At 41.8% G+C, this 25,639-nt stretch overlaps 1 protein-coding gene across 1 annotated transcript in view; it reads right to left on the bottom strand.

The window, feature by feature from the left end:
* Nucleotides 1–25,639, bottom strand: part of CCDC80 (coiled-coil domain containing 80) — a 181,894-nt gene that overhangs the window by 49,430 nt on the left and 106,825 nt on the right. The window contains exon 6 of the mRNA XM_073563495.1: nt 13,418–13,521. Coding sequence (XP_073419596.1) covers nt 13,418–13,521 — 104 coding nt within the window. The remainder of the gene's footprint in view (nt 1–13,417; nt 13,522–25,639) is intronic.

Here is a 25,639-nt window from a genome sequence, read left to right as displayed (position 1 = left end):
GTGGCAAAATCGGGCGGTAAAAACCGCCGCGGAAATGCAAAAAAAGCCACTTGTGAACCCAGCCTTACACTATAAAAACTATTTTATAGAAAAAAAAATATTTTTGCATCACTTTATTCTGAGAGCTATAATTTTTTTTATTTTTCTGCTGATGGATCTGTATGGCGGCTTGTTTTCTGTGGGACAAGATGACGTTTTCAGCGGTACTATTTTTATTTACATCTTTTTTTTTTTATCGCGTTTTATTGCAATTTTTGTTCGGCGGTATGATGATAAAGCATTGTTTTTGCCTTTTTTAACTTTATTACTGTGTTTACTGAAGGGGTTAACTAGAGGGATAGTTTTATAGAAGAGGTCGTCTCAGATGCGGCAATACCAAATATGTGTACTTTTATTGTTTTTTTTACTTACATAAATAAATGTATGAATTGGAAAAATATTTAGTTTTTTTCTATAGGGATTTTTAAAATAATATTTTCACACTTTCCAATATTTTTTTCTTTACTTTTTTACATTGTCCCAGTATAGGACATTACTATTTTACATCAGATCGCTGATCTGACACTCTGCACTGCAGAGTATCAGATCAGGAACTGACAGGTAGGGAAGGAGGCATGCCGACGAGAGCAGGTGTTCACAAGCCACCTTCCCTGCAGGTCCCAGAAGGACCTCGTGGCCATCTTGATGCCAGGGGTCTACATGGAGACCAACAGGACAATGTGATTGCATTGCGTTGTCCTGATGGAAGTGCGCAGGGAGCCCAGTCCATGTGCGATGCCCATCTATCTCACTTTCAATACTGACAATGGCATCAGAGGGGTTAAATACCCACGATCGATGCTAGCACTGATCGTGGGCATTGCTGCACATACAGCTGACACCCGCACCTGATCGCTGTGCTGTACTAGTACTGCTGTTTGCGGGAACGCATCTCCCACAAAGCTGTACTAGTACGGCGCATGTGGGGGCTGGGTTAATCTCTATTTTCAGTTTTAAATTAATGATATGCTGTGCCCCAGGGTGGCCTGTGGGGGGAGTTCATGTGGTGCATGGATTAGGTATTCATGATGTAGACTGCTGACAGGTCACTGATCCCTCACTGACCAGCCCTCTAGCTTACATAATGAATATATGTACCGTACATACTGCAAAGAAAAAAACTCATCCGCAGGCAGGCGCCAGCCATGGCACCTGTGCTGCAGCATAATAGCATCTTTAATGTACACTTAATAAATGTGCTTTATGTTTTTCTGAGAAGTATATAAAAAATCCTGTGCCGATAGCTGCGCAGGTGTGGGTGGTGCCATCTTTGAGGAGGAATTTTTTTTTTCTTTTCTAGCAAGATGGCCCCACTGGCGCATGCGCATGTGCAATAGCAGCTATCGGATCACCTCTGTATACACCAATAGCTGCTAGTGCACAGGTGCAGTGGGCGCCATTTTATGGATTGTTTTATATACTCCTCAGGAAAACATAAAGCACATTTATTAACTGCAGATTAAACATGTGATTATGCTGCAGCGCAGGGGCCACGGACGGCACCTACCTGAAGAAGGTTTTTGTTTTTTAAAGTCTGTGCATATATTCATTATGTAAACTAGAGGGCAGGTCTGTGAGGGATCTGTGGCGCCCCTGAGGGTCCAGTCACCATAGAGGTACTGCACCTCAGCCAGAGGTGTGGTATCCCATCTTGCAGGTAAGATGGAGACACCTGACCTGGTTTTGACATGACACTTACATCCACCACACACTATAGCAGCAGGTGCTCCTAATCCGTGCTGGCTAGGAAAGAGTGTTAGAGGGTGGGTGGAGCCTAAGGGTTAGAGCAGGAGAATAGAAGGGAAGTTAAGAGGGTCTTCCTGTAGGGGAAGAAGGGGAAAGATGTGCATAGGCAACATTCCCGTAGGGGAAGGAGGCAAGAGATAGAATTGTACAGCAGACTCCTGGTCTGAGGGGCTTCTGGTATGGACTGAAGGACTGAAGGAAGCTCCCTGAGAGGGAAGGGACTCCCAGAGGCACGAGCTGAGCAAGTGCTAACCATGGGACTCGTTCCAAGCTGACGGACATCAGGTAGGAGAAATCCTGGTCGCAGAAGGGTCTTGGCCCCTAGCCTAGTGGTGTGGACAACAGGACTCAGCTAGAAAGCTGACAGCTGTGGAAACTTTAAGGGCCACAGCCAACAACCACAGTTATCTTCTATCGAAAGGCAGCCAGAAAGGATCAAGGAAACGCAGTGGGCACGTTATCCGACAGGGTCCGCGGTTGCTGGCCTGGGACACTGACTGTGAGGTGCTGGGAAGGAAGAGGAGTAGAAATCAGCACAGTGAGATGGCCGGGGAAGGCATATACTGACAGGGAGTTCTGGAAAAGGTGTCCTCCATCTGTCTGGAAGTTGGCTGGATCCCTCACCTGGAGGACGGAGCTCCAAGCGATTCTGTGCAACAGAATTGTGTGTAAAGCCTTGGAACTGCATTCAGCTGTGTCTTCTACATTCTTTCTGTGTCACCTACTCAGTACTGCTACATCCCTTGCTTCACACTACATCACCATCTCCCTCAACTTGTACTAAACTGCCCTGGGACTAAGCTCTGCCTGTGGAGAGCTAGTCCAACTCTGCTGCATAACACCATCAGTCCCAGAGGATCTGCACTGCAGCGCTGGTCACCTCTGACCAGAAACCACAGGTGGTGTCACAAACACTCATTACCAAAACTCTTTATTTCTCATCCCCTGTAAATATCCCCTTTTATTAGACGCCCAGGGCCACGGATTGGGTCACCGCTGCTGTGACACTGCCCCTTTAAGAAGAGGTTCGGTACCGAGTATCCCCACTGCCCTGGCGTGTGCTCCATATCAGTGACCTGTCAGCAGTCTGCAATAGGAATACCTAATCAGAGCGCCATATGAAGGCCCCCCATAGGTCGCCCTGGAGCATGAGCATATCATTAGCTCAAAACTGAAAATAAAGATTAAACAACAACCACAGGACAGATTTCATCACCCAAGGTATCATTTTATACAGTTTTAATCAGTATAACGACGCCGACCTGACAATGTCTGTAGGTTACTGTGCACAATCCTGCTGACAGGTTCCCTTTAAATATGACAAACATGCAAAAGAATAGGAAATCAGGAAGGGGCAAACTCGCTTGAATACAGCCTGATGAGCGAGTATACTCATTGCTCGGGTGGTCTCCGAGTATTTTGTAGTGCTCGGAGATTTAGTGTTTGTCGACTCAGCTGCATGATTTGTGGCTACTGGACAGGCTGAATACAAGTGGGGATTGCCTGTTTACTAGGAATTCCCCATATGTATTCAGCCTGTCTAGCAGCCGTAAATCGTGCGGCTGAGTCGACAAACACTAAATCTCCGAGCATGCTAAAATACTCGGAGATCTCCCGAGCATGCTCGGGAAAACCTGACAAATGAGTATACTCGCTCACCACTAAGCCTGACATTTTTACAGGGTTCATGGATATATTGCCTGTCATTTGTGTGAACATATGTGCAGCAGGAAAAGGTGTACATGTACTCAAAATTAAAGCTGTCCTATAGTCTTGCCTCCAGTTAAAGTTGTAAGCCAGTTATGAACTGCTCTATGACAGGGTCATTAATACAATATGTTGCAGATTCAGAAGCATTGGTAGTAATTTAGTAAAACATGTTCCCCAAATAACACAATTGCAAGCTGTGATATCACCTTACAACATGGCAAATTAAAACTCTGCTCCATTTACTGGATGCAGATTACTGCACAAGTACAAGACTATTAGGGATTGTTCACATGTTGTGCTTTTGCTGCAGTTTTTTTCCCCTCACACTTTTGCAGCAGGAAAAAAGCAGCATTTTACAAATATCAGCAGATGCCTGAAATCTCATGCACATGTTGCTTATTTTTTACTTGCAGATCCAATTGACTAAGGACAACTTCCAAAATTGAGAATACCCCTTTAACTGTAGAGAGGAACAGTTTATGTCCGCACTCCTTTACTTGTAAAATGAATGGTCTTTATCTACAACAGGCATGTTTTTATGGTACATTCTTTTCAAGTGAATCATGAAACTCTGAGGTGTGCATATGTACCATCTAATTTCCTATCCTCCCCCAAAGTTTAGATTTTTCTTTTAATACATAAACAACAGGTTTATACATAAACGAGGTTCTGGGAAAGAAAAATATACACATGCAGTTAAAGCCTAAAAGGCACCTGTCAGCAGGTTTTTTGATATTTAATCTGAGAGCAGCATGATATAGGGGTATAGACCCTGATTCCAGTGATGTGTCACGATTGCTGTAGTTTCAATACAATCAGCGTATTATCAGCAGGAGATTATCACAATAGGACTAGGTCTCGTGCAAATCAGTCAGGGTAATATGTATAATCCTGCCCCCACCAGCTTGCTAACAATTTACTCTGTACACAGTAAGCTACAAACCAATGGTGTGGGTGGGGATATACACCGCTCAGCATTCTGAGCACTGCTACATCTACAACAGAGAAAACTGGGATCCCATCCAAACTACACCAAGCAGTCCAAGTCCAGTAAAGGCACAGTCACATGACTGTATTACTTGCGAGAGGATCGGATCGCAATCCTTGGACTGGCCGTCCAATCTCCTGACCTGAATGTGACAGCATGTATTTCTATGAAGCGGCCACGCTCAAGTCAGGATAGCTGACGGCCAATCAGAGGATTGTAATGCGATCCTCTTGCAAGTAATACTGCCATGTGACTGTGCACTAAGTGTTAAATTGCTGGCATCAGTTTCTCTGCCCCTACACCATGCTGTTCTATGATTACGTAATAAAAACCTTTTTACAGATTCCCTTTAATTTACTGGTAATACATCTCAAATTGTTATGTCAGGACTCAGGAACAATAAATAGAATTGTGATAAATTTCAGATATTGTGATATTCTTTAATAGGAAAAGGCCTTTCTTCAGTTTGATTAGCTATTAAAATGTAAAAGTAAAATATCAGTATTACAGGGGTTCTCTGCCTAAACTGCATGCTGTGAGGATTCTCAGGTATCAGCACCGGGAAAGGCAGTCACATGACCATAAGGATGTGATATGTGTTGTGAATTCGCTTTCTGGCCTACCTCTGGTTACTACTGAAGGTAGTGGAGCTGGTCAAATTGACAGAGGGGTTGCAAGTTCTCTTTCTGGGCTCCCTCTGGTGGTTACTGGAGGTAATGGAGCTGATCTGGTTAACAGAGGCTTGCCACCTGATAATGAGGATGACGATTGGAGATCTGGGGTTTAAGACTGGGATTTAAGACAGCCGACTCCCTCTATCCCTGCTGGTGATTTTTCTTCCTGCCTCCTGAGGTCTTAGTTTCTAGCTCAGTCCCTGCATGTTCAGCTGTGTTCATTTGCTATTCTGTTTACATTTGATCTGGTTTTGTCTATTTCAGTTTTTTGTGGGTCAGCCAGCTCTGGCTGGGGCTGTGCTGAATCACCATCCATATGTTACTGCTTGTGCCAATTTGTTTTTGTCCCTTATTAGATTGGCCTCTTTTTGCTCTGCTTTCAGAATATACCAGATTGCTGATATAGTGGGCGAAGTCGTGCGACTTCAGTATTTTTTGCATCAGACGTGTTGGACTTTTTTGCAGGGTTTTTTGCGTGATTGCAGACAGTGTCTTTCCTTTCCTATCCTGTCTAGTCAGTGTGGGCTCCATCGTTTGCTCAGTCTATTTTCCTACCTGCGTTTGTGTTTTCATCTTGTCTCACCGACAATATATGTTTGGGACTATCTATTCCTTTGGGGTCTGCTCTGGGGCAGTTTAGATTTCCACTTTCTTGCTATAGGCTTAGCTAACTCTCCGGCTGTGCTGAGGTGTCTAGGATCATCGTAGGCAAACTCCATGGCTACTGCTAGTTGTGTGGATAGGATCAGGGGTCTGCAATCCGCTTAGTTACCAACCTCTCTGGTTTTCTGTGGCTTAGCTTGGGCTTGCTCTCCTCCTCGGTGACCCAATCATAACAGATATGCATACTCCAGGACAAGACCCAAGTAGACTGTTCCTGACACCGTCAATGCAAGTATATTGCGCGCGGCTGGAAGTCTAGAGTGACTGTATAGAGTGACTGCAGACTTGTCAAGTTTAAACTGGACAACACCTTTACAGTTAAAATTAAAGCAAAGATCCACTTTGAACATGAACAACATTTTATAATTTATTCTATTTCACATAAAGTTACAACCTGTGATATACAGTATGTCTATGCTGCATTCATAATTTTACCGTTTCGCATTGGAGATATTTGATAGCTTATTGACAGAATCACCAAAAACATTTTAAAAGGTAAATACCTGTACAGATACCTATTAGGGTTTATAGACACTATAAAGAAGATTATCTAAAACTAGCTGAAGAGCTCGGCGTTGCCCGGGCATAGTAACTAACTGTGGTTAGTTATAGCAAATTATAATGATTATATTGCACATAATAACATTTCACATCACATATTCAACACTACAGATTTGCAACACAAATTAAGTAAATGATTACCCAAGTATTGATAGTATTTTATTTTCAACTCATTCAAGAGCCTTTTGATAAACAGCATTTTTGGTTTTACCTTTCAGTGCAAAGATGAACAGATTTTTGGCAGTTCCAACTCTTGAACAGGCCACGTAAAGTTGACCATGAGAAAAGCATGGAGATTGCAAATCAATCCCTACTACTTTCAACGACTGTCCCTGAGCCTTGTTAATGGACATTGCAAATGCCAGTCGAAGTGGAAACTGAAGGCGTTTAAAATAAAATGGGAAATCAGATGGAATGAGTGGAATTCTTGGAATGAAAATGTCCTCTCCTTTGGCACATCCTGTTGCTGAGCTGTGCATCTAATCCTCTCCTGTGTGATACTGTCTGCTGAGCTGTATATCTAATCCTATCCTGTGTGATACTGTCTGCTGAGCCATGTATCTAATCCTATCCTGTGTTATACTGTCTGATGAGCCATGTGTCTAATCCTGTCCTGTATGATGCTGGGCTCCCCCTGCAGTCTGTGTCAGAGGGTGGTCTGTGTCGGCACGGTGATAAATTGTGTTATTTCCAGCTTTACAGAAGGATGATAACACTTGAAATGATAAGAATACTAGGCCTCAGTTACCATAACTGTCTACAAGAAAAACTGTTGCTCATAGCAACCAATCACAGCTCAGCTTTCATCTTTTAAACAGCTCTGGTGAAATGAAAGATGCTTAGTGATTGGTTGCAAGGAAAACTGTTGCTCATAGCAACCAATCACAGCTCAGCTTTCATCTTTTAAACAGCTCTGGTGAAATGAAAGATGCTTAGTGATTGGTTGCTATGTGGAGTGGGCATGGCTTGATACACAACATACATACATACACTCAATTTTTTATATATAGATTTTGTTAAATAATCATGACCCATAGTGATCAGTAGAGGACACCTTCTATCTAAAAAGGGGTTGTCTTCATGGTGCCCCTTTAACTACAACCCGAATTCCAAAAAATGTGCTGTTGCATATTTGGGTGATTTCATTTTTTTCTACATAACTTGTCTCATGTCATTTCAATCACAGAGTATAAATCACCAAAGCTACAGTACCTCTATAGAGACAGTAAGACATCATGGAAAGACGGAAGCTCAGCAGCCTGAAGAATTGTGAACGCTTGTTTGGATCAGAATGAGCTTTTTGAGATATTCTGTAAGTTAGAATCTGTCTATAAACCATAATACGGTATGCAATATTCTCTTCCTTTCATATAACCAAAGACAAATAAAATGTCTTTACAAGGGAAATACTTGTTTGCATCAAACTAACGCCTAATAAACTTGATATAATTATTGACCATTAAGGCACAATGTCTGTTTATATGCACATCTAACCCAGCCAGGAGACTCATTCTAACATTATTCTCCAGCCCTAGAACTCAGGGGATGTCAATATGATGCTCTGGAGTCTCATTGGTGGAGCCTAGGGACCAATGATTGAAGAGAAGAGGAACCAATAGCTCTCTCAAAACTATAAATACTTGGTATTCTTGGCAGTTGATGGCAGTAGTTCTCAATGCCTCTCACACGCAAGATAATGCTAAAAATGTATTAGTTCTGCTGACCCCTGAAAAAATTGACTATGGAACACATAGGATCTAAAAATACAGCAGTTACAGAAAATATAAAAAGCATCTAAATATAAATGTAAGCTTTTTTGTCACTTCTGTTCTGCACCATGTCTTGATCTTCTACTGAGAAGAACAGGATATTCCCTTAATCTATGTACTCTCTCATTCAGACATCAGTGATTTTTCCCATATATGAAAAAATTGACCGTTTTTTATCAGTGTGCTGGATCAGATTTTCATCCATTTCTTCTCCGTGTGTGAGTTTTTACCATCTGTGTTCCATCAGTTTTTTGGGCACACAATAAAGCCTCCCAAATTTCCAAGATCATTAAAACCATTAACCCCTTCATGACCAAGCCTATTTTGACCTTAATGACCAGGCCATTTTTTGCAATTCTGACCAGTGTCCCTTTATGAGGTAATAACTCAGGAACGCTTCAACGGATCCTAGCGATTCTGAGAATGTTTTTTCGTGACATATTGGGCTTCATGTTAGTGGTAAATTTATGTCAATAATTTTTGCGTTTATTTGTGAAAAAATCGGATATTTGGCGAATATTTTGAAAATGTCACAACTTCCAAATATTGAATATTTATTCTGTTAAACCAGAGAGTTATGTGACACAAAATACTTAATAAATAACATTTTCCACATGTCTACTTTACATCAGCACAATTTTGGAAACAAATTTTTTTTTGTTAGGAAGTTATAAGGGTTAAAAGTTGACCAGTGATTTCTCATTTTTACAACAAAATTTACAAAACCATTTTTTTTAGGGACTACCTCACTTTTGAAGTCACTTTGAGGGGTCTATATGGCAGAAAATACCCAAAAGTGACATCATTCTAAAAACTACACCCCTCAAGCTACTCAAAACTGCGTTCATGAAGATTATTAACCCTTCTGGTGTTTCACAGGAACTAAAGCAACGTGGAAAGAAAAAATGGACATTTTAATTTTTCCAACAAAAATTTTCTTTTAGCATCAATTTTTTCATTTTCACATGGGCAACAGGATGGATCCTAAAATTTGTTGGGCAATTTCTCCTGAGTACACCGATACCTCATATGTGGTCATAAACCACTGTTTGGGCGCACGGCAGGGCTCAGAAGGGAAGGAGCACCATTTGACTTTTTGAATGGAAAACATGCTGGAATATTTAGCGGTTGCCTTGTCGCGTTTGGAGAGCCCCTGTGCACCTAAACATTGGAGCTCCCCCACAAGTGACCCCATTTTGGAAACTAGACCCCCCAAGGAACTTATCTACATGCATAGTGATCACTTTGAAACCCCAGGTGCTAAACAAATTGATCGGTAAAAATAAAGTACTTTTTTTTCACAATAATTTTCTTTTAGCCTCAGTTTTTTCATTTTCACATGGGCAACAGGATAAAATAGATCCTAAAATTTGTTGGGCAATTTCTCCTGAGTGCACAGATACCTCATATGTGGTCATAAACCACTGTTTGGGTGCACGGCAGGGTCCGGAAGGGAAGGAGCGCTATTTGACTTGGAATGGAAAATTAGCTCCAATCGTTATCGGACACCATGTCGCGTTTGGAGAGCCCCTGTGTGCCTAAACAGTGAAAACCCCCCACAAGTGACACAATTTTGGAAACTAGACCCCTTATGGAACTTATCTAGATGTGTAGTGAGCACTTTGAACCCCAGGGGCTTCACAGAAGTTTATAGCGCAGAGTAGTGAAAATAAAAAATCATTTTTTTTTCCTCAAAAATGATTTTTTTAGCAAGCTATTTTTTATTTTCACAAGGGTAACAGGAGAAATTGGACCACAAATGTTGTTGTCCAGTTTGTCCTGAGTACACCGATACCCCATATGTGGGGGGGGGGACCACAGTTTGGGCACACGTTGACTTTTTGAAATGAAAATTACCTCTAATCGTTAACGGACACCATGTCGTGTTTGGAGAGCCCCTGTGTGCCTAAACATTGGATCACCCCCCAAATGACCCCATTTTGGAAACTGGACCCCCTAAGGAACTTATCTAGATGCATAGTGAGCACTTTGAACCCCCAAGTGCTTCACAAAAGTTTATAACGCAGTGCCGTAAAAATAAAAAATATTTTTTTTTCCTCAAAAAATTATTTTTTAGTGCACAATTTTTTATTTTCACAAGGGTACCAGGAGAAACTGGACCCCAAAAGTTGTTGTCCAGCTTGTCCTGAGTACGCTGGTACCCCATATGTGGGGGGGGGGAACCACAGTTTGGGCACACGTTGGGGCTCGGAAGAAAAGTAGTGACATTTTGAAATGCTGGCTGGTCTGCGGGCATCATGTTACATTTGCAGAGCCCCTGATGTACCTAAACTGTGGAAACCCCCCTCAAATGACCCCATTTTGGAAACTAGACCCCCCAAGGAACTTATCTAGATGTGTGGTGAACACCTTGAACTCCCAAGTGTTTCACAGAAGTTTATAACGCAGAGCCGTGAAAATAAAAAATAATTTTTTTTCCTCAAAAAAAATGATTTTTAGCCAACAATTTTTTTTCCACATGGGTAACAGGATAAATTAGACCCCAAAAGTTGTTGTCCAGTTTGTCCTGAGTATGCTGGTACCCCATATGTGGGTGGGGACCAATGTTTGGGCACACGTCGGGGCTCGGAAGGGAAGTAGTGACATTAAGAACTGCTGACTTTGATGGAATGGTCTGCGGGCGTCATGTTACATTTGCAGAGCCTCTGATGTACCTAAGCTGTGGAAACCCCCCACAAGTGTCCCCATTTTGGAAACTAGACCCCCGAAGGAACTTATCTAGATGTGTGTTGAGCACTTTGAACCCCCAAATGCTTCACAGAAGTTTATGACGCAAAGCTGTGAAAATAAAAAATCATTTTTTTTCCTCAAAAAATGATTTTTTCGCTCACAAATTTTTATTTTCACAAGGGTAACAGGATAAATTGGACCCCAAAAGTTGTTGTCCAGTTTCCTCTGAGTACGCTGATACCCCATATGTGGGGGGAACCATTGTTTGGGTGCACGTAAGGGCTCAGAATGGAAGAAGTGACGTTTTGAAATGCAGACTTTGATGGAAAGGTCTGCGGTTGTCGTTACGTTTGCAGAGCCCCTGATGTGCCTAAACAGTAGAAACCCCCCACAAGTGAGACCATTTTGGAAACTAGACCTTCTAAGGAACTTATCTCGATGTATGGTGAGCACTTTGAACCCCCAAGTGCTTCACAGAAGTTTATAATGCAGAGACGTGAAAATTAAAAAATCATTTTTTTTCCGCAAAAATAATTTTTAGCCCCCAATTTTTTTATTTTCCCAAGGGTAACAGGAGAAATTAGACCACCAAAGTTGTTGTGCAATTTTTCTTGAGTACGCTGATACCCCATATGTTGGGGTAAACCACTGTTTGGGCACACGTCGGGGCTGGAAGGAAGGGAGCACCGTTTGACTTTTTGAACGCAAAATTGGCTGGAATCAATGGTTGCACCATGTCGTGCTTGGAGACCCCCTGATGTGCCTAAACAGTGGAAACCCCTCAATTCTAACTCCGACCCTAACCCCAACACACCCCTAACCACAGCCCTAACCCCAACACATCCCTAACCCTAATCCCAACCCTAATCATAACCCTAACTGCAACACACCCCTAACCCTATCCCTAACCCTAACTCTAATTCCAACCCTAACCCTAATTCCAACCCTAAACCTAGTTCTAACCCTAACCCTAATTCTAACCCTAACCCTAATTCCACCCTAACCCCAATTCCAATCCTATCCCTAACCCTAATTCCAACCCTAACCCCAATTCCACTCTAACCCAAATTCCACCCTAACCCTAATTCCAACCCTAACCCTAACCCTAATTCCAACCCTAACCCTAATCCTATTTCCAACCCTAAACCCTAGCCCTAACCCTAGCACTAACCCTAGCCCTAACCCTATTTCCAACCCTAACCCTAATGGAAAAATAAAAATAAAACTAATGTCTTTATTTTATTAGTTATTCCTGCCTATGGGGGTGATAAACGGGGGGTTTATTTACTTTTCATTCTATTTTGATCAATGTGAGAGTTTATCACAGTGATCAAAATGAATGAATGAATCTGCAGCTGACGGGCGCACTGCGCTTGCGCCCGCCATTTTCCAAGATGGCGGCTCCCATGAAGCAGGACCGCAGGACACTGGGAGCTGGAGAGGGACATTGGAGGTACCGGGTGGGTGAGGGGGGGTCGGAAGGTGGGGGGAGCCTATAGAAGGGGAGGGGAGCAGATGATGACGGTGGTGGCACATTGCTGCCGTCAGTCAGTATCGGCCCCGTGAATCGTGGGGGGGTCGGATCACGGTCTCCAGCTATGTCCGATGCTACTGCAGCATCGGCCATGGCTGGATTGTAATATTTCATCAATTTTCATTGATGAAATATTACTATCTCTCTGATTGGCTGTTTCACTTTTAACAGTCAATCAGAGCGATCGTAGCCACGTGCGGGGCGAAGCCACGCACCCTATGGTGAAGAACAAAGCCCCTTGTATCTGCGGATCGGGTGACCTTTTAGTGAACCCGGTCACCCGACCCGCAGGGGGGCTTTAAAGTCATGTGGCGTCATTGGTCGGGAAGGGGTTAAAGGAACCTGTCCCCAGAAAAAATGCTATTAACCTGCAGATACGGGTTTAATTTGCAGGTTAATAGCGTTACTAACCTGCTTTTGGCCCGCTCTTAACATGGTAACATAGTATTTAAGGTTGAAGGGAGACTTTAACTCCATCTAGTTCAACCCATATCCTTACATGTTGATCCAGGGGAAGGCAAAAAAAAACCATGTGGCAAACAGTAAGCTTCACATTGGGGAAAAAAATTCCTTCCCGACTCCACATACGGCAATCAGACTAGTTTCCTGGACCAACGCAATATCAAAAAATCTAGTATATATACACTGTAACATTATAATTTTCAAGAAAGGCAATCAAGGCCCTTCTTAAATTTTAGTAGTGAATCACTCATTACAACATCATACGGCAGAGAGTTCCATTAATCTCACTGCTCTTACAGTAAAGAATCTGTGTCTGTGATTAACGGAACACTGTTGGGAGAAAATGAACATTATTCCCCCCGAGGGTTCCGGTTTCAGTCACGGGGGTGGCGCTGGTTCAGTCACCGCTCTGAGTATCCATAACTACATCTTCCTATTTAGGTCACTTTGAGTTAGGTGAATAATAGACAGCACAGAGGTATCTATATAATATATCGCTTGATTTTTGCTGAATAGGAGAGAAAGATGCATAGAGAGCAGCATTTGCTATTAAAAATATATTTTTAGATATTCTACATACCCATATTGCAAGCTTGTCCAGTCAGTGCATAAAGCTGCTGTTGATAAGCCCATTCTTCATCATTGGCAGAAGATATAATCAGCAAACGTCTTCTCCAGCGGAATCTATACAAAATTTAACACATTGAAAGAATGTTTTAACTTTTAACAGAAAGCAATTTTCTTGCCTAAGTGGTCCATTATAAATAGTGGTGGACATACAGTAGAGATGGAAATAAAGTTGACAATCGAAACCAATTCAATTAAAATGAAAAATGAGAAAAACACATGCACCCGGTCCTCTTAACTTATCACTCCATTTTGTACCTCTACTATAGCAGTACCTGAGGTCTCGGTAAGCCTCTGATTTCATATGGATGCATATAGATTCTATTTTTTGGCATTCTGCATAATATAGCCCGTGCGATGTCTTCCAATGTGGCAAAAAGACTTTGGGCCTCCTAAAGCACTAGGGCCCTGATGAGACTGGGTCCTCCACACTCCCCTATGGTCATGTCATGGAATCATACATAGGACTTCATTTTCTATAAAATACCACTAGCAGTAAATCCTTTTGTAATCTACAAAAGTTGGAGCAACAGATGGAGAATACTTTAATGGAGGAAAAAAGGCGTGCTCCTTGTGTTGGCAGTGTTCAGTATGGTAGTCAGAGTAGAGAAAAGCTTAGTATCAATTACTGAGAGGGGATAAAAGTAGATGAGTGATAATTGGTCAAGGAGTTAGTGCAGGACCGGTGGCGTCTATCTAGATCATCCTCAGTGCATGCAAAAGCATCAGAGACAGCATATTGGTAGCCACACCTACAAGTGAGTGCTTGCTCACACTACTCTATCAATCGGGTATGTGCTAACTGATTTTTTTTATTGGTTAGCACTCAGACCAAATTATATGTAATGCGGCAGCACTCACCAACGTTTTTTTTTCGATTACCGATTCGGTAGAAAAAAAAAATTGTAGCATGTTGCGATTTGACTAAGTTGGACAAGACTCGCCCTTTCAAGTCTATGGGTGCGTGGAAATCATCAGACTGCACTTAGATGACATCTAAGGGATGTCCAATTTATGCGCGCTCACAGAATGGAGAAGATGGAGAAATGTTGTCCTCTGTGTTCTCCTCACAGTGTGCTCTGATTCTCAAATTCAAGAGAACTGGATCACACTATGCTAACACTTGGATCAAACGTTAATCAGAGGTTGATCGGAGTGTCATTACCATAATCGATCTGATTCTCTCCGATGAGAGAATCTACAGTCGTGTGACCCTGGCCTTAGTGTGAGGACCAGTAGAGTCATGGGAGACAAGACATCAAAGAGTCCAAGTGCTATCCAGTAGGCCCCCGGTGTACCGTCTATACTAACGTGTATGTGTTGTTCTAGTTATTAATAGGGAATATAGCCACCGTATATTGAAAGCCATGACATACTACTGCACAAGGACTGCTGCTACCCTTTAATTTGCTGGTAAGGAAAGGAAAGTGTGTTCAGATTACACCGTGGATAGAAAAGACAAACCAATCAAGCCAATCAAAAGTTTAATAAAGACCTCTTTTTTTTCTAAATAATTTTATATTCATTTTCAGAATATTTGGCAACATAAATCATCCATGAAAATTGCTACATACTTTTGTATTTTCCGAAGAGAAAATTGCTTTTTTATATACTGTGTGATTAAATTTCCAATGCAGACTGAACCAATAACATCTTTGTTCTACTTTTTCATTTTTAAATACCGGTTTTGAAAGAAGTTAATTTGCAAATTAAGTTTTCCTTCTGTAAAAGAGATGAATAGAGAAAAGTATAATTCCTCTTGGCTGAGTACCGGAAAATGTATTGAAGTAACAGACTTGAGCGGCATTGAATACTTGGAATCTGTTCATCGACAATGAATAAAATACTTTATCTTTACTCAGGGGATGCCAGCGGAAAAACCCACATGCTACACTGCTTAACAGTGTCGCGGAATATAAATATTGTAAGGAAAATCACAGATCGTTGGTTAATTGCAGTAATTAACAAAGACAAATTGTGTTCTGTGTTATAATGGCTTTCGTGCTATTTTACATAAAAAGACAATTCTGAAGGGGTAAGCGAAAAGAAGTGGAAAATATCGTTCTACGTCCTTGTACACATGACCGTACTAGGGATCTATTTTTTACAGATCTGTAGAAACCTATGGGCCTGTACTTTACCACTAGGGGCCTACAATTTCTGGCAATCAAGGTTTTTTCTTATAAATTAATTTAAAATCCATGAAGAAAAAAATCTTGGTATATTTTATTGCCTACACATGGATCGCCTAATTCTGAATGGCGAGGACTATCTGCCATTATACAGGTTAAGGACGCACAACTCCACTTATGTGACTGAGGCCTAAAATCTTCTGTCATCATGTAGACATGTCAGAACACTACAATGGGAAAGATATGAGAGCTTTGACTTCATCTGGCCATGATTTTTTAATATTAAAGAGATATTTTCATCTCCAAGATCCTATCATTATTTGTAGTAGGTGTAATAATAATATTAGCAAACCTCTCCAATTGGAATGTAATATAGTTATTCTAATTTGCTATGCCATGTACCCCATGTGTAAGCCATTGCAGTAGATTAGGTATCCATGGTTATGACCACTAACAACTAACTGTTACTATATGAGTGGTCGTAACTATGGATACCTAAGCTACTGCAATGCACATGGGGTAAGCAACATAGCAAATCAGAAGAACCATACTAAATTTCTAATTGGACATGTTTGCTACTATTGTTACACCTACTACATATTGGGTTAGGATTAGGATTTGGATATGGGAATATTTCTTTAATCTTTGTTCATATTGTGTTTTTGCCATGTGTCTGTCTGAAGCCATGAAAAATAAGATTTGTGAAGATCTATTAAAGGAACCATTGAGTTCAATGAAGCAGATTGAGTCACTTTGTGATCTGTCTAGCCTGTGTTTCAGGTAGTGACCATCTTCTTTAGGAGGGCACAAAAGTATGGTTGACAGTGCATTTGTGGTCACGTCAAAAAAGGTGAACACTACAAAAAGGAAGATCAGATAAAGCACAAAGTGTCTCCGTCTAGTTTGTTAAAGTCAATGGCTCTATGGTCGGTTTCACTTGAATCCCATTTTGTAGGGTTTCTCTCTCAGCCCTGATGGAGCCACCGACATGAAGCAAAGGTGCAATGTGAATCCGGCCTAAGTCTCTGGTTTGCCCAGAGAAAACACTTGACTCCCAAAAGGTTGTCTAGTTTAGAAAATCCATTTTCAGATATTGCTCTACAGAATCTTGAGTTAATTAATAACAGATAACTCCCTCCAATTAAGAACTTTCTTAATAACAGATGACACCCTCCAATTAAGAACTTTCATCTATTAATTGTAGTGAGGACAGCAGATATAAAGCGCATCCTTCCATTCTTAGGATATTGCATATATCATCAAAATCTCACATAAATGGATGGGCTAAAACTGACCTGAAGCAGCGCCGGACTAGTCAGGTCTCTCCTTATAGTCCGCGACCAGCTTTTCAAACTAGGATTTATCTTGAACCCTGCAGCATTTCAGAGTAAAACATACCTGGCGGCAATGATGCAGTCAGGCCCTGATTCATGCTGCCCATAGTTCAGGCAACATCAATCTAATGACAAATTCGATTTAACTCTGCAACAAGTTTGTAGCTAGTCAAAAGTATCAATATATCCAAAGTCTCATGCACATGCGCATATGAATTTTACCCTGAAGGACGGGGTGCAAAATGGAAACTGGTCCCGTATGATGTGATCGAGCATTTTGCAATGTTTTAAATGGGCTTACCAGCATAGTGGTCTAAAGATGGAAATACAACATACTCAGCATCTTCTGAATAAGCCTGTGTACATGAGGCCTAATGCCCAATTTACACTACAAGATAATCGTGAACGCACATTGTTAAAACCACGATTATCTTGCTGTGCAAACTGGCTTACGAAACGCTCATTGTTCGGGTGGAATGATCTTACCTTTTATGGAGCACAAAAGAATATCGCTCTCTGTGGTGCACTGTCTTGTGTAAACAGGACTCTGCCGAGAACAACTACAGCCTAGAAGCCTATGTGCATTGCACTTAGTCATCTACAGTAGTATAAATTGCTCAGTGTGCATTGTTTACTTCAGTCTACCTGTGTAAATGACCGCTGATCAGTGAAAGTTTACAAATCGGTGGTTGTACCATACCACAGGTGGGTCCATGTAGATGGACCGTTAAAGGGAATCTGTCAGCAGGTTGCTGCTATGTAATCTGAAGACAGTGTAAGGGTGGTGGACTGCACTGTCACTTTCCTCACCGTGAAGACACCAATTGCATCTTGTGTACTATGTCGCGTGACATTGTAAACAGCTCTGGCAAAAATTAAGAGACCACTGCAAAACTTTCAGTGTGTCTGATTTTTCTCTTTATAGGTCTATTTTTGAGAAAAATGTAAATTACTCTTTTACTCTATAAACTACTGAAAACATGTCTTCGAATTTCCAAGCACTAAATTTTGTATTTAATTTTCAGAAAATGAGAAATGGTCAAAATAACAAAGAAATGCAGTGCTTGCAGACCTCAAATAATGCTAAGAAAACAAGTTCATAATCAATTAGAAACAACAATACTAGTGTTCTAACTTTTGGGTGACCTTATGCCACCCTTGGTACAAAAATGTAAGAAGTTCTTCTTTGTTTGATGGCTTGTGACTATCTTCCTCTTGATTACATTCCAGAGGTTTTCAATGGGGTTCAGGTCTGGAGATTAGGCTGCAAGGGGCGTGGTTTGCAGGGGAAGGGAGCGCAGATGTGCTTTTAGGAGCTCCCGCTTCTTCTCCTTATTTAAGCTACATAATTTGCTAAATCGTGGAACTTTTTGAATTATAAAGAAGAAGAATATGACAAGAAATCGATCCAAGAAGAAAAAGGCTGCTCCTTATGGAAAAAATCTGCGGACTGGGCAGATAATCACAGAGAAGGTCTCCCATGAAGGCCTTCAGCATGTCGGAGGTAAACAAGCTAAACCTCTTTCTCATGCAGCTGGTTCGCGTGACGTGGAAGCAGGAGTGAGTTCATCTGGGGTCCGGCTGGCCTGTCCGACATTCGCGGTGAGTTCCCTTGAGCTTGATGTTGTCCCGGATCCAGTTGCTACAAGTCGGGGACCCGCGGTGAGAGCTGAGGCTGAACGGCTGAAGAGAAACATCAGCGACGCTGCTCCCAACATGACGCTGGCCTGTCCGACATCCGCGGTGAATTCTACAAGTCGGGGACCCGCGGTGAGAGCTGAGGCCGAGCGGCTGAAGAGGAATATCAGCGACGCTGCTCCTGACATGACGCTGGCCTGTCCGACACCCGCGGTGAGTTCTACAAGTCGGGGACCAGCGGTAGGAGCCGCGACCGCGCGGCGGCTGTAGAGGAACATCAACTACGCTGCTCCCGCCATGACGCTGCATGGATCTTCTGGTCCTTCCCCATCCATCGGCCCGCGGCTCATCCGGAGAAGTCCGGGTGCATCTGGGGCACATTAAGCTCGTCAGCCATCAGTGGAGGAATCCCCGAGGCTTGGCCCGCAGCAGGCTTCTACTGATGAGGACCGGAGGATGTGTCGGGAATCATTTATGAGCGCTGCGGGCGTGCAGCAGCAGATTTAAAGCATTGAGGCTCCGGTTGTTCTATCTCAAAGACCTGCGGGACTGTCACCTATCAGCCGGTATGTTAAAAGCAACTTAATATACGATGCGGCTAAGTTTGTGCCTGCCGCTGCAGACATGAATTTCAGCCTAGGATCGGTGATAGAGCCGGCGGTGGGGGAGAGGTCTCTGCAGGGGCATGGAGATTCAGGAAGATTTCTTAATAATAACAAGTTATTGCAACCTCAAAATCATTTGGAGTGTGGGACGCTGAAGGAGAATCCTCCTACTACTCTTAGTTACATTAAGGAGGGGAATCATTTAAGAATCATTACTTCTCAATTGCCAGATGAAACGGTTAATAGAAAACCGCTACTAAATATTGATGGGGTCCAGCCTTCTACCTGGCCTGCTTTTATCTATGGCTCACCAAGTTAATAAAAAGGTTGACTCACTTGCGGACTCTACTACCAGTATTAATGGAGGAATGCAAAGAAATAGGTCCACAACTTTCTCTGATGTGGCGCGGGGGGAGCCAGCTCTAATTTCTCCTAAGAAGGAGGAAGCTTTTCACAACCCAGCTGACGCATCCACTATATCCGGGACTGATACCTCTGCGCCCACCTTAGAAACCCGCAAATATTTCTGTTGGAATGAGATGTTTGCTGAGAATGAGCGACTGATTAAAATTTTTTTTGAACAATTACACCAAACCCCTTCTTCTATGCACACTGATAAAGGGGTCAAAGAACAAATCGAACAATCAGCTATGCCAGATTCATCTTTAGAATCTGAGGAAGAATCTGAAAATTCGTCCCTGCATGAATCCATTGAGGGGTTAGTCTCTGTTAATAATTCAGCAAGTGATAACTCTGATTATGATGACACCGATGAAGTTTCTTCACATTACTCCATTTCCTCAGAGGATTCTAATTGCAAAGCCCAAATTAATGGACTTAGTATGGTTCAAGACAAGTCTGGTATGGGTATAGGAGTTCCTATTGTCAACATGTTGTTACTGGATAATATCCCAGCTTCAGACGATTATCCTACTGAAAGTTTTCTGATCAATATATGTAAAGCTTTTCTGAAATTGTTGGACAGTTGGCGAAATTCTACTAAAGATGAGGGTAATTCGGAACTATCACTTGGACCTAAGCATAAAAGAAAAGTCCCTCAATCAACAGACAAAGTCATAGCTTCAGAGTGCGTGATCAAGAAGCTTTTTAAAGATATACTATCGTCAATGATCGGTGATAATCATTTAAAATCTCATAATATATCCAACAGTTCTTTTCAAGAGTTGAAATCTGTATCCGGAAATCAAGAAATCTCGTCTTCTAAAGTTGCTCCAGATCTACATGAACTCTCGAATTCTTTGAGGAACATTCAGAAGGATATCACCTATTTTAGATATTCGTTGTCCAACTATGAAGATTTAAAAAGGAAAAATAACGTGAAGGTCAGAGGTGTCCCTGATTCAATCCATTCATCTCAACTGAAAGACTATATCTCTTCAATGGTGTATCATCTATTTCCAGAATCTAAAGGGAAGAATTTAATCGAAAAAGTATTCAGGATCAGAAGACCCTCTTCTCTACCGTCTAACTTACCTAGTTACGTAATTGTTTCATTCTACCCTAATTGGGTAAGAAATCCTCTTCTTGGTGTTTCTAAGGAGTCGGCTTTCATCTCATCGCCATATAGGAACGTACTATTTTTTAAAGACTTATCCAAAAACACAATGCAAACACGCAGGTCATTCTACCAGATTACCAGATTCTACCAGATTACCAAAGAACTTCAACGTGCTGGGATTCATTATAATTGGTCGCAATCTTCCACTTTGCCTGTGAAATTTGCCTTCAAATTGACTGTTATTCGATCTCCGGGGGAAGGTATGGACTTTTTAAAAAAGGCTGGTATAGTTCCTCATTCATCCCCTTCTGGCGCTTCACCTCCATCTAAACAGGATCCTGGGCCTGCTTATAATCCGAAGTTATGGAACTGCGGATGACACTCGGCCTCTGCATAACTGTGGACTTTCAAGGCAGCCTAATCTAATAATTGGAAAAGCGGCTATAATAAATAATTGATCCATACTCCAAGAGTATAGTTTGAGAAACAAAACCGAACTTTCCCTCCATTTGGTCCTTGGGTACTGGTTACTCTGACCGACTCCGACAAGTCTACATAACTTATATCTTGAGAATACTTTCAGCTCGTATAAGCATGTCAGTAAGAATTATTAAGCGATACTAATACCTTTTTTTTGCAGGTGTTGTACTATAATATGTATGCTTGTCTTTATTTATATAGGGGTTTTACTCCTAAAAATATTGCAGAAAATAATACTGTTAGTTATTGTCATGTCTTTTCCTTATGGGGTTATTCAATCCCCTTTATATCGAAGAGACATGACATTCTTAGTTTAGTCTATATTTCCCCTCCCTACCCTTCCTTTTGTTTTACCCTTTGTATGTCGTAATAAAGCGACTTAAAACCTATTCCGAATCCCTTATCCTTCCCTACACCCTTTGTTTCACTGTAACATATACATTTAAATATCAATGTAAAAATATTACTGTTATTCAAAAAATTTAATAAAGTTGTTTGGAAAATGGAGATTAGGCTGGCTGTGACAGGGATTTGATGTGGTGGTCCTTCATCCACACATTGATTGACCTAGCTGTGCGGCATGGCCTTGCTCTTCTTTGTTTCTCATTGATGAAAGGCTTTTTTTCTAGCTTTACATGACTTGAGCCCTGCCTCTAGGAGCCTGTTACAAACTGTTCTTGCCATGCACTTCACCCCAGCTGCCATTTGCCATTCCTTTTGTAGGTCATTTGATGTCATCCTGTTGTTGCTGAGTGACATTCGAATAAGATTATGGTCATCCCGGTCAGTGTAGAGTCGTTTTTACCCTCTGCCGGTCTGTAGCTTTGTTGTCCTCAAAGTCTGCTGCTTGACCTCGTTGTAATGGACTGCCGTCTTAGAAATTTTAAGGATGGAGGCAACATGATGCTCACTGTATCCCTCTGCTAGTAAAGTCAAAATTGAGCCTTTCTTTTCCTCACTCAAGGCTTTTCTTTTCAACTCCTTTGGCATGGTTAAAGGTTAATTTTTCATTCTTATTACTTTTGGGATATTGCTAGCACTTGTTTTGCCATCCAGCTTGTCCTATTTCAAGAGGATTGTGAACACCACAGCAGGGATTTTTATACTTTCCTTTGTTAAATAAGATTTGGTTCAGGTGATCACCTAATCAAAAGCACATTAAGTAGAATGAGGTGTACTCTGGTTGGAGGTGTACAACTGTTTTTCCAGGATAACCTTGTATGTGGCTTGATTCATATGTCCTTTGCAAAGATTAACCTGCCTAATTCCAGATGATCACCAATCCTCCACCAAATTTCAAAGTAGGTGCAAAACATTGTGGCTTGTATGCCTCTCCAGGTCTCCATCTAACCATTAGATGACCAGGTGTTGGGCAAAGCTGAACATTAGACTCATTAGAGAAGATTACCTTACTCCAGTTCTCTATGGTCCAATCCTTATGGTCTTTGGCAAACTTCACCCTGGCTCTCCTTTGCTTCTCATTGATGAAAGGCTTTTTTTCTAGCTTTACATGACTTGAGCACTGCCTTTAGGAGCCTGTTACAAACTGTTCTTGCCGTGCACTTCACCCCAGCTGCCTTTTGCCATTTATTTTGTAGGTCACTTGATGTCATCCTGCAGTTGCTGAGTGACATTTGAATAAGATGAAAGTCATCCCGGTCAGTGGAGAGTCGTTTTCGCTCTCTGCTGGTTTGTAGCTTTGTTGTCCCCAATTGTTGTTCGCTGCTTGACCTTGTTGTAATGGACTACTGTCTTAGAAACTTTAAGGATGGAGGCAACATGACGCTCACTGTATCCCTCTGATAGTAAAGCCAAAATTGAGCCCTTCTTTTCCTCACTCAAGACTTTTCTTTTCACATTCAGTAGAATGAGGTGTACTCTGATTGGAGTTCATCTGACACTGGAATGGAATGGCTGTCAGACATGTAGAGAAGCTTATTTTTATAAAACTGTGCAGTGATCTCTTAATTTTTGCCAGAGCTTGTATATTTTGTCATGTGAACTGTATTGCATTGTGGTATTTGTCTATGTAACGTATAGCGTGTAATAAGTATTGTTAGTATAATATGCATAGTGTGTAGCAGTTATAGGGAATGTGTAGTGTAAGATAAGTAATGTAGTGCATAGTGTGTAGTGTAATAAAGGACTGCCCAGCAACAGACAGCAGGGTCAGAAGTAGTTAAGTGTTGGGACTAGCCCACAGGGGAAGGGCTTAATGATAGGGACAGGACTGTGCTTACTGGATAGCGTCAGATAGAGTTTGAAGAGTAAAAAATTTGCAGTGCTGCCAAAGGGGTGATCCACTGCTAAACAAGACTGGAGCGAGGAATAGAGAGATCCTAAAGAGAGTTACTGACAAGACTGAGAGACCTTACAGAAGGCAATATCGGATAACACACCAAGTCACGAGGAACCCGGGAGCTTGCTAGTGCTGAAGTTAAGGGACCTAAACAGAACAGAGAGCGTTGGACTAGTGGGGGTCCTAAGCGGAAGATCCAGGGCATCCGTAGTGATGGGACGTGGATCCGTTAAGAGAGTAGTGAGAAACTTGCTGATCAGGGCTGTGGCCTAGAAGCTGGATTGTGGAGATATACTGTAGAGACGAAACAGATAATCTGCAGAACCCTTGAGTATCCTACAGAGGAAGAATACAGTGGGAATGAATAGGCTTTTTACTGTGAAGGAAATGTGCTTCCGACTGTTTCCCCACTATTATTTGTACATAACTCTTATAAAGTTCAGTAAAGTCCCCATGTTTGTACTGAAACCTTTATTAATCTATGGAATTCTTGGTCTTAGCCAGCCAATACCATCGGCTAAAGGCGGCCTGCATGAGCATTAAACCCACACACCACTAACATCAACACCCAGCCAAGACACAATCTTTCATTGAGTGCCCTAGGGTGTGAAAGAAGACCAGCACCTTGCCAGCAGTTATTGCCATTCTACAGCAGCATGAGGTAGGTGTTAAAACACAGAATTCAAATATATGGCACTCCAGGCTGTGTATTGTTTATTAAAACACTGAATGTTTTATCACTATTATCATTGCTGTGACTAGCTGGTGCATGTGCTCTCCCATCCAACTCCGCCCCCTTCTCTGATAAGTAGCTCGCTGTCAATAGACTATGTACATTCAGTGCCTCATGTGGGCAGGGGCAGCTTTCTTGTTCTGCTTCATTGCTAAATCTAAAAGCTCTGATTGTGTGAGAACTGCTGCACCCAGTAATCTAAGGGATATGTCATTGGATTCAGGGTCTTTTTTCCTTTGTCAGGCTACTCTCAGATGAGGTACCAGAAACCTGCTGACAGATTATTTTTAAGCTATGTTCACACATAGCTCGTTTGCAGCAATTTTTCTGCAGTCAAAACATGCTCTCTTGGCAGGTAAAGGGAATCTGTCAGCCCTTTTTTGAGATTTCATATAATGATATCATTCAATTGTATGTCACATAAGGATTCTCTTAGTACTTTTGCTTCCCCCTGACCCTGCAACTTTCATGCATAAATACCTTTTTCATATCGGTTCAGATGTATGTAAACTGCCACGGTCCGTCCGCTGGGCGGGGCTTATTCAACTGCTCCCCCCCCTCCCTGTCTTGCTCTATGCATTTCTTCTTGTGTTGAGCAAGACAGGGAGGGGGGAGCAGTTAAATAAGCCCCGCCCATCGGACCGGACAGCGGCAGTTTACATACATCTGAACCGATATAAAAAAGGTATTCATGCATGAAAGTTGCAGGGTCAGGGGGAAGCAAAAGTACTAAGAGAATCCTTATGTGACACACAATTGAATGATATTATTATATGATATCTCAAAAAAGGGGTGACAGATTCCCTTTAAAACAGTGCATTCAAAACACAAGTTTTGCTGTTTTTAACTGCGTTTTTTTAAAAATGTGATTACATGTGTGATTTGTCTGCAGTATATGTTCAAGTTAGTTCTATTCACTAAAAATGCAGCAAAAACACAGTAAAAATACAGTAAGACCTGTTTGCTGTATTTTTTTTGCACTTTCTCATTGTACTCCATCAGTGAAAAAAAAGCCGAAAAAAAACTCTGAAAGAATTGACATGCTGCAGATTTTAAAAAAGCTGCAGCTCTCAAAGTCAGTCAACAAACAAATACAAATGTGTGCATGGAATTTCTGAAATCTCATAGATTTTCCTGGTACTGCAGAAAAAAGCATGTTATTTGCAAAAAAAAAAACAAACTTAAAAATGCTGCAAAAGCGATGAATGTGAACAAAAGCCTGAATGGGAACCTATCAGCAGGATTGTGCACACAGTGTCAGGTCAGCACTGTTAGGCCGGGGTCACACTAGAGAGGAATACGGACGAGTGAGAGGCGTAAAAAGCACGCATTACACACGGACCAATTATTCTCTATGAGTTTGCTCCCAACAGCCGTATATTTCTCGGGCGTATTCTACGGTCCGTGCCAATCGCAGCATGCTGCGATTGTCAGC

The sequence above is a fragment of the Dendrobates tinctorius genome, unplaced genomic scaffold (genome assembly GCF_039654945.1).
Source record: "Dendrobates tinctorius isolate UK_male_01 unplaced genomic scaffold, ASM3965494v1 ptg000391l, whole genome shotgun sequence".
Taxonomy (NCBI): domain Eukaryota; kingdom Metazoa; phylum Chordata; class Amphibia; order Anura; family Dendrobatidae; genus Dendrobates; species Dendrobates tinctorius.
The sequence above is the reverse complement of the archived record's forward strand: the minus strand, read 5'-3'. Positions and strand labels throughout refer to the sequence as shown.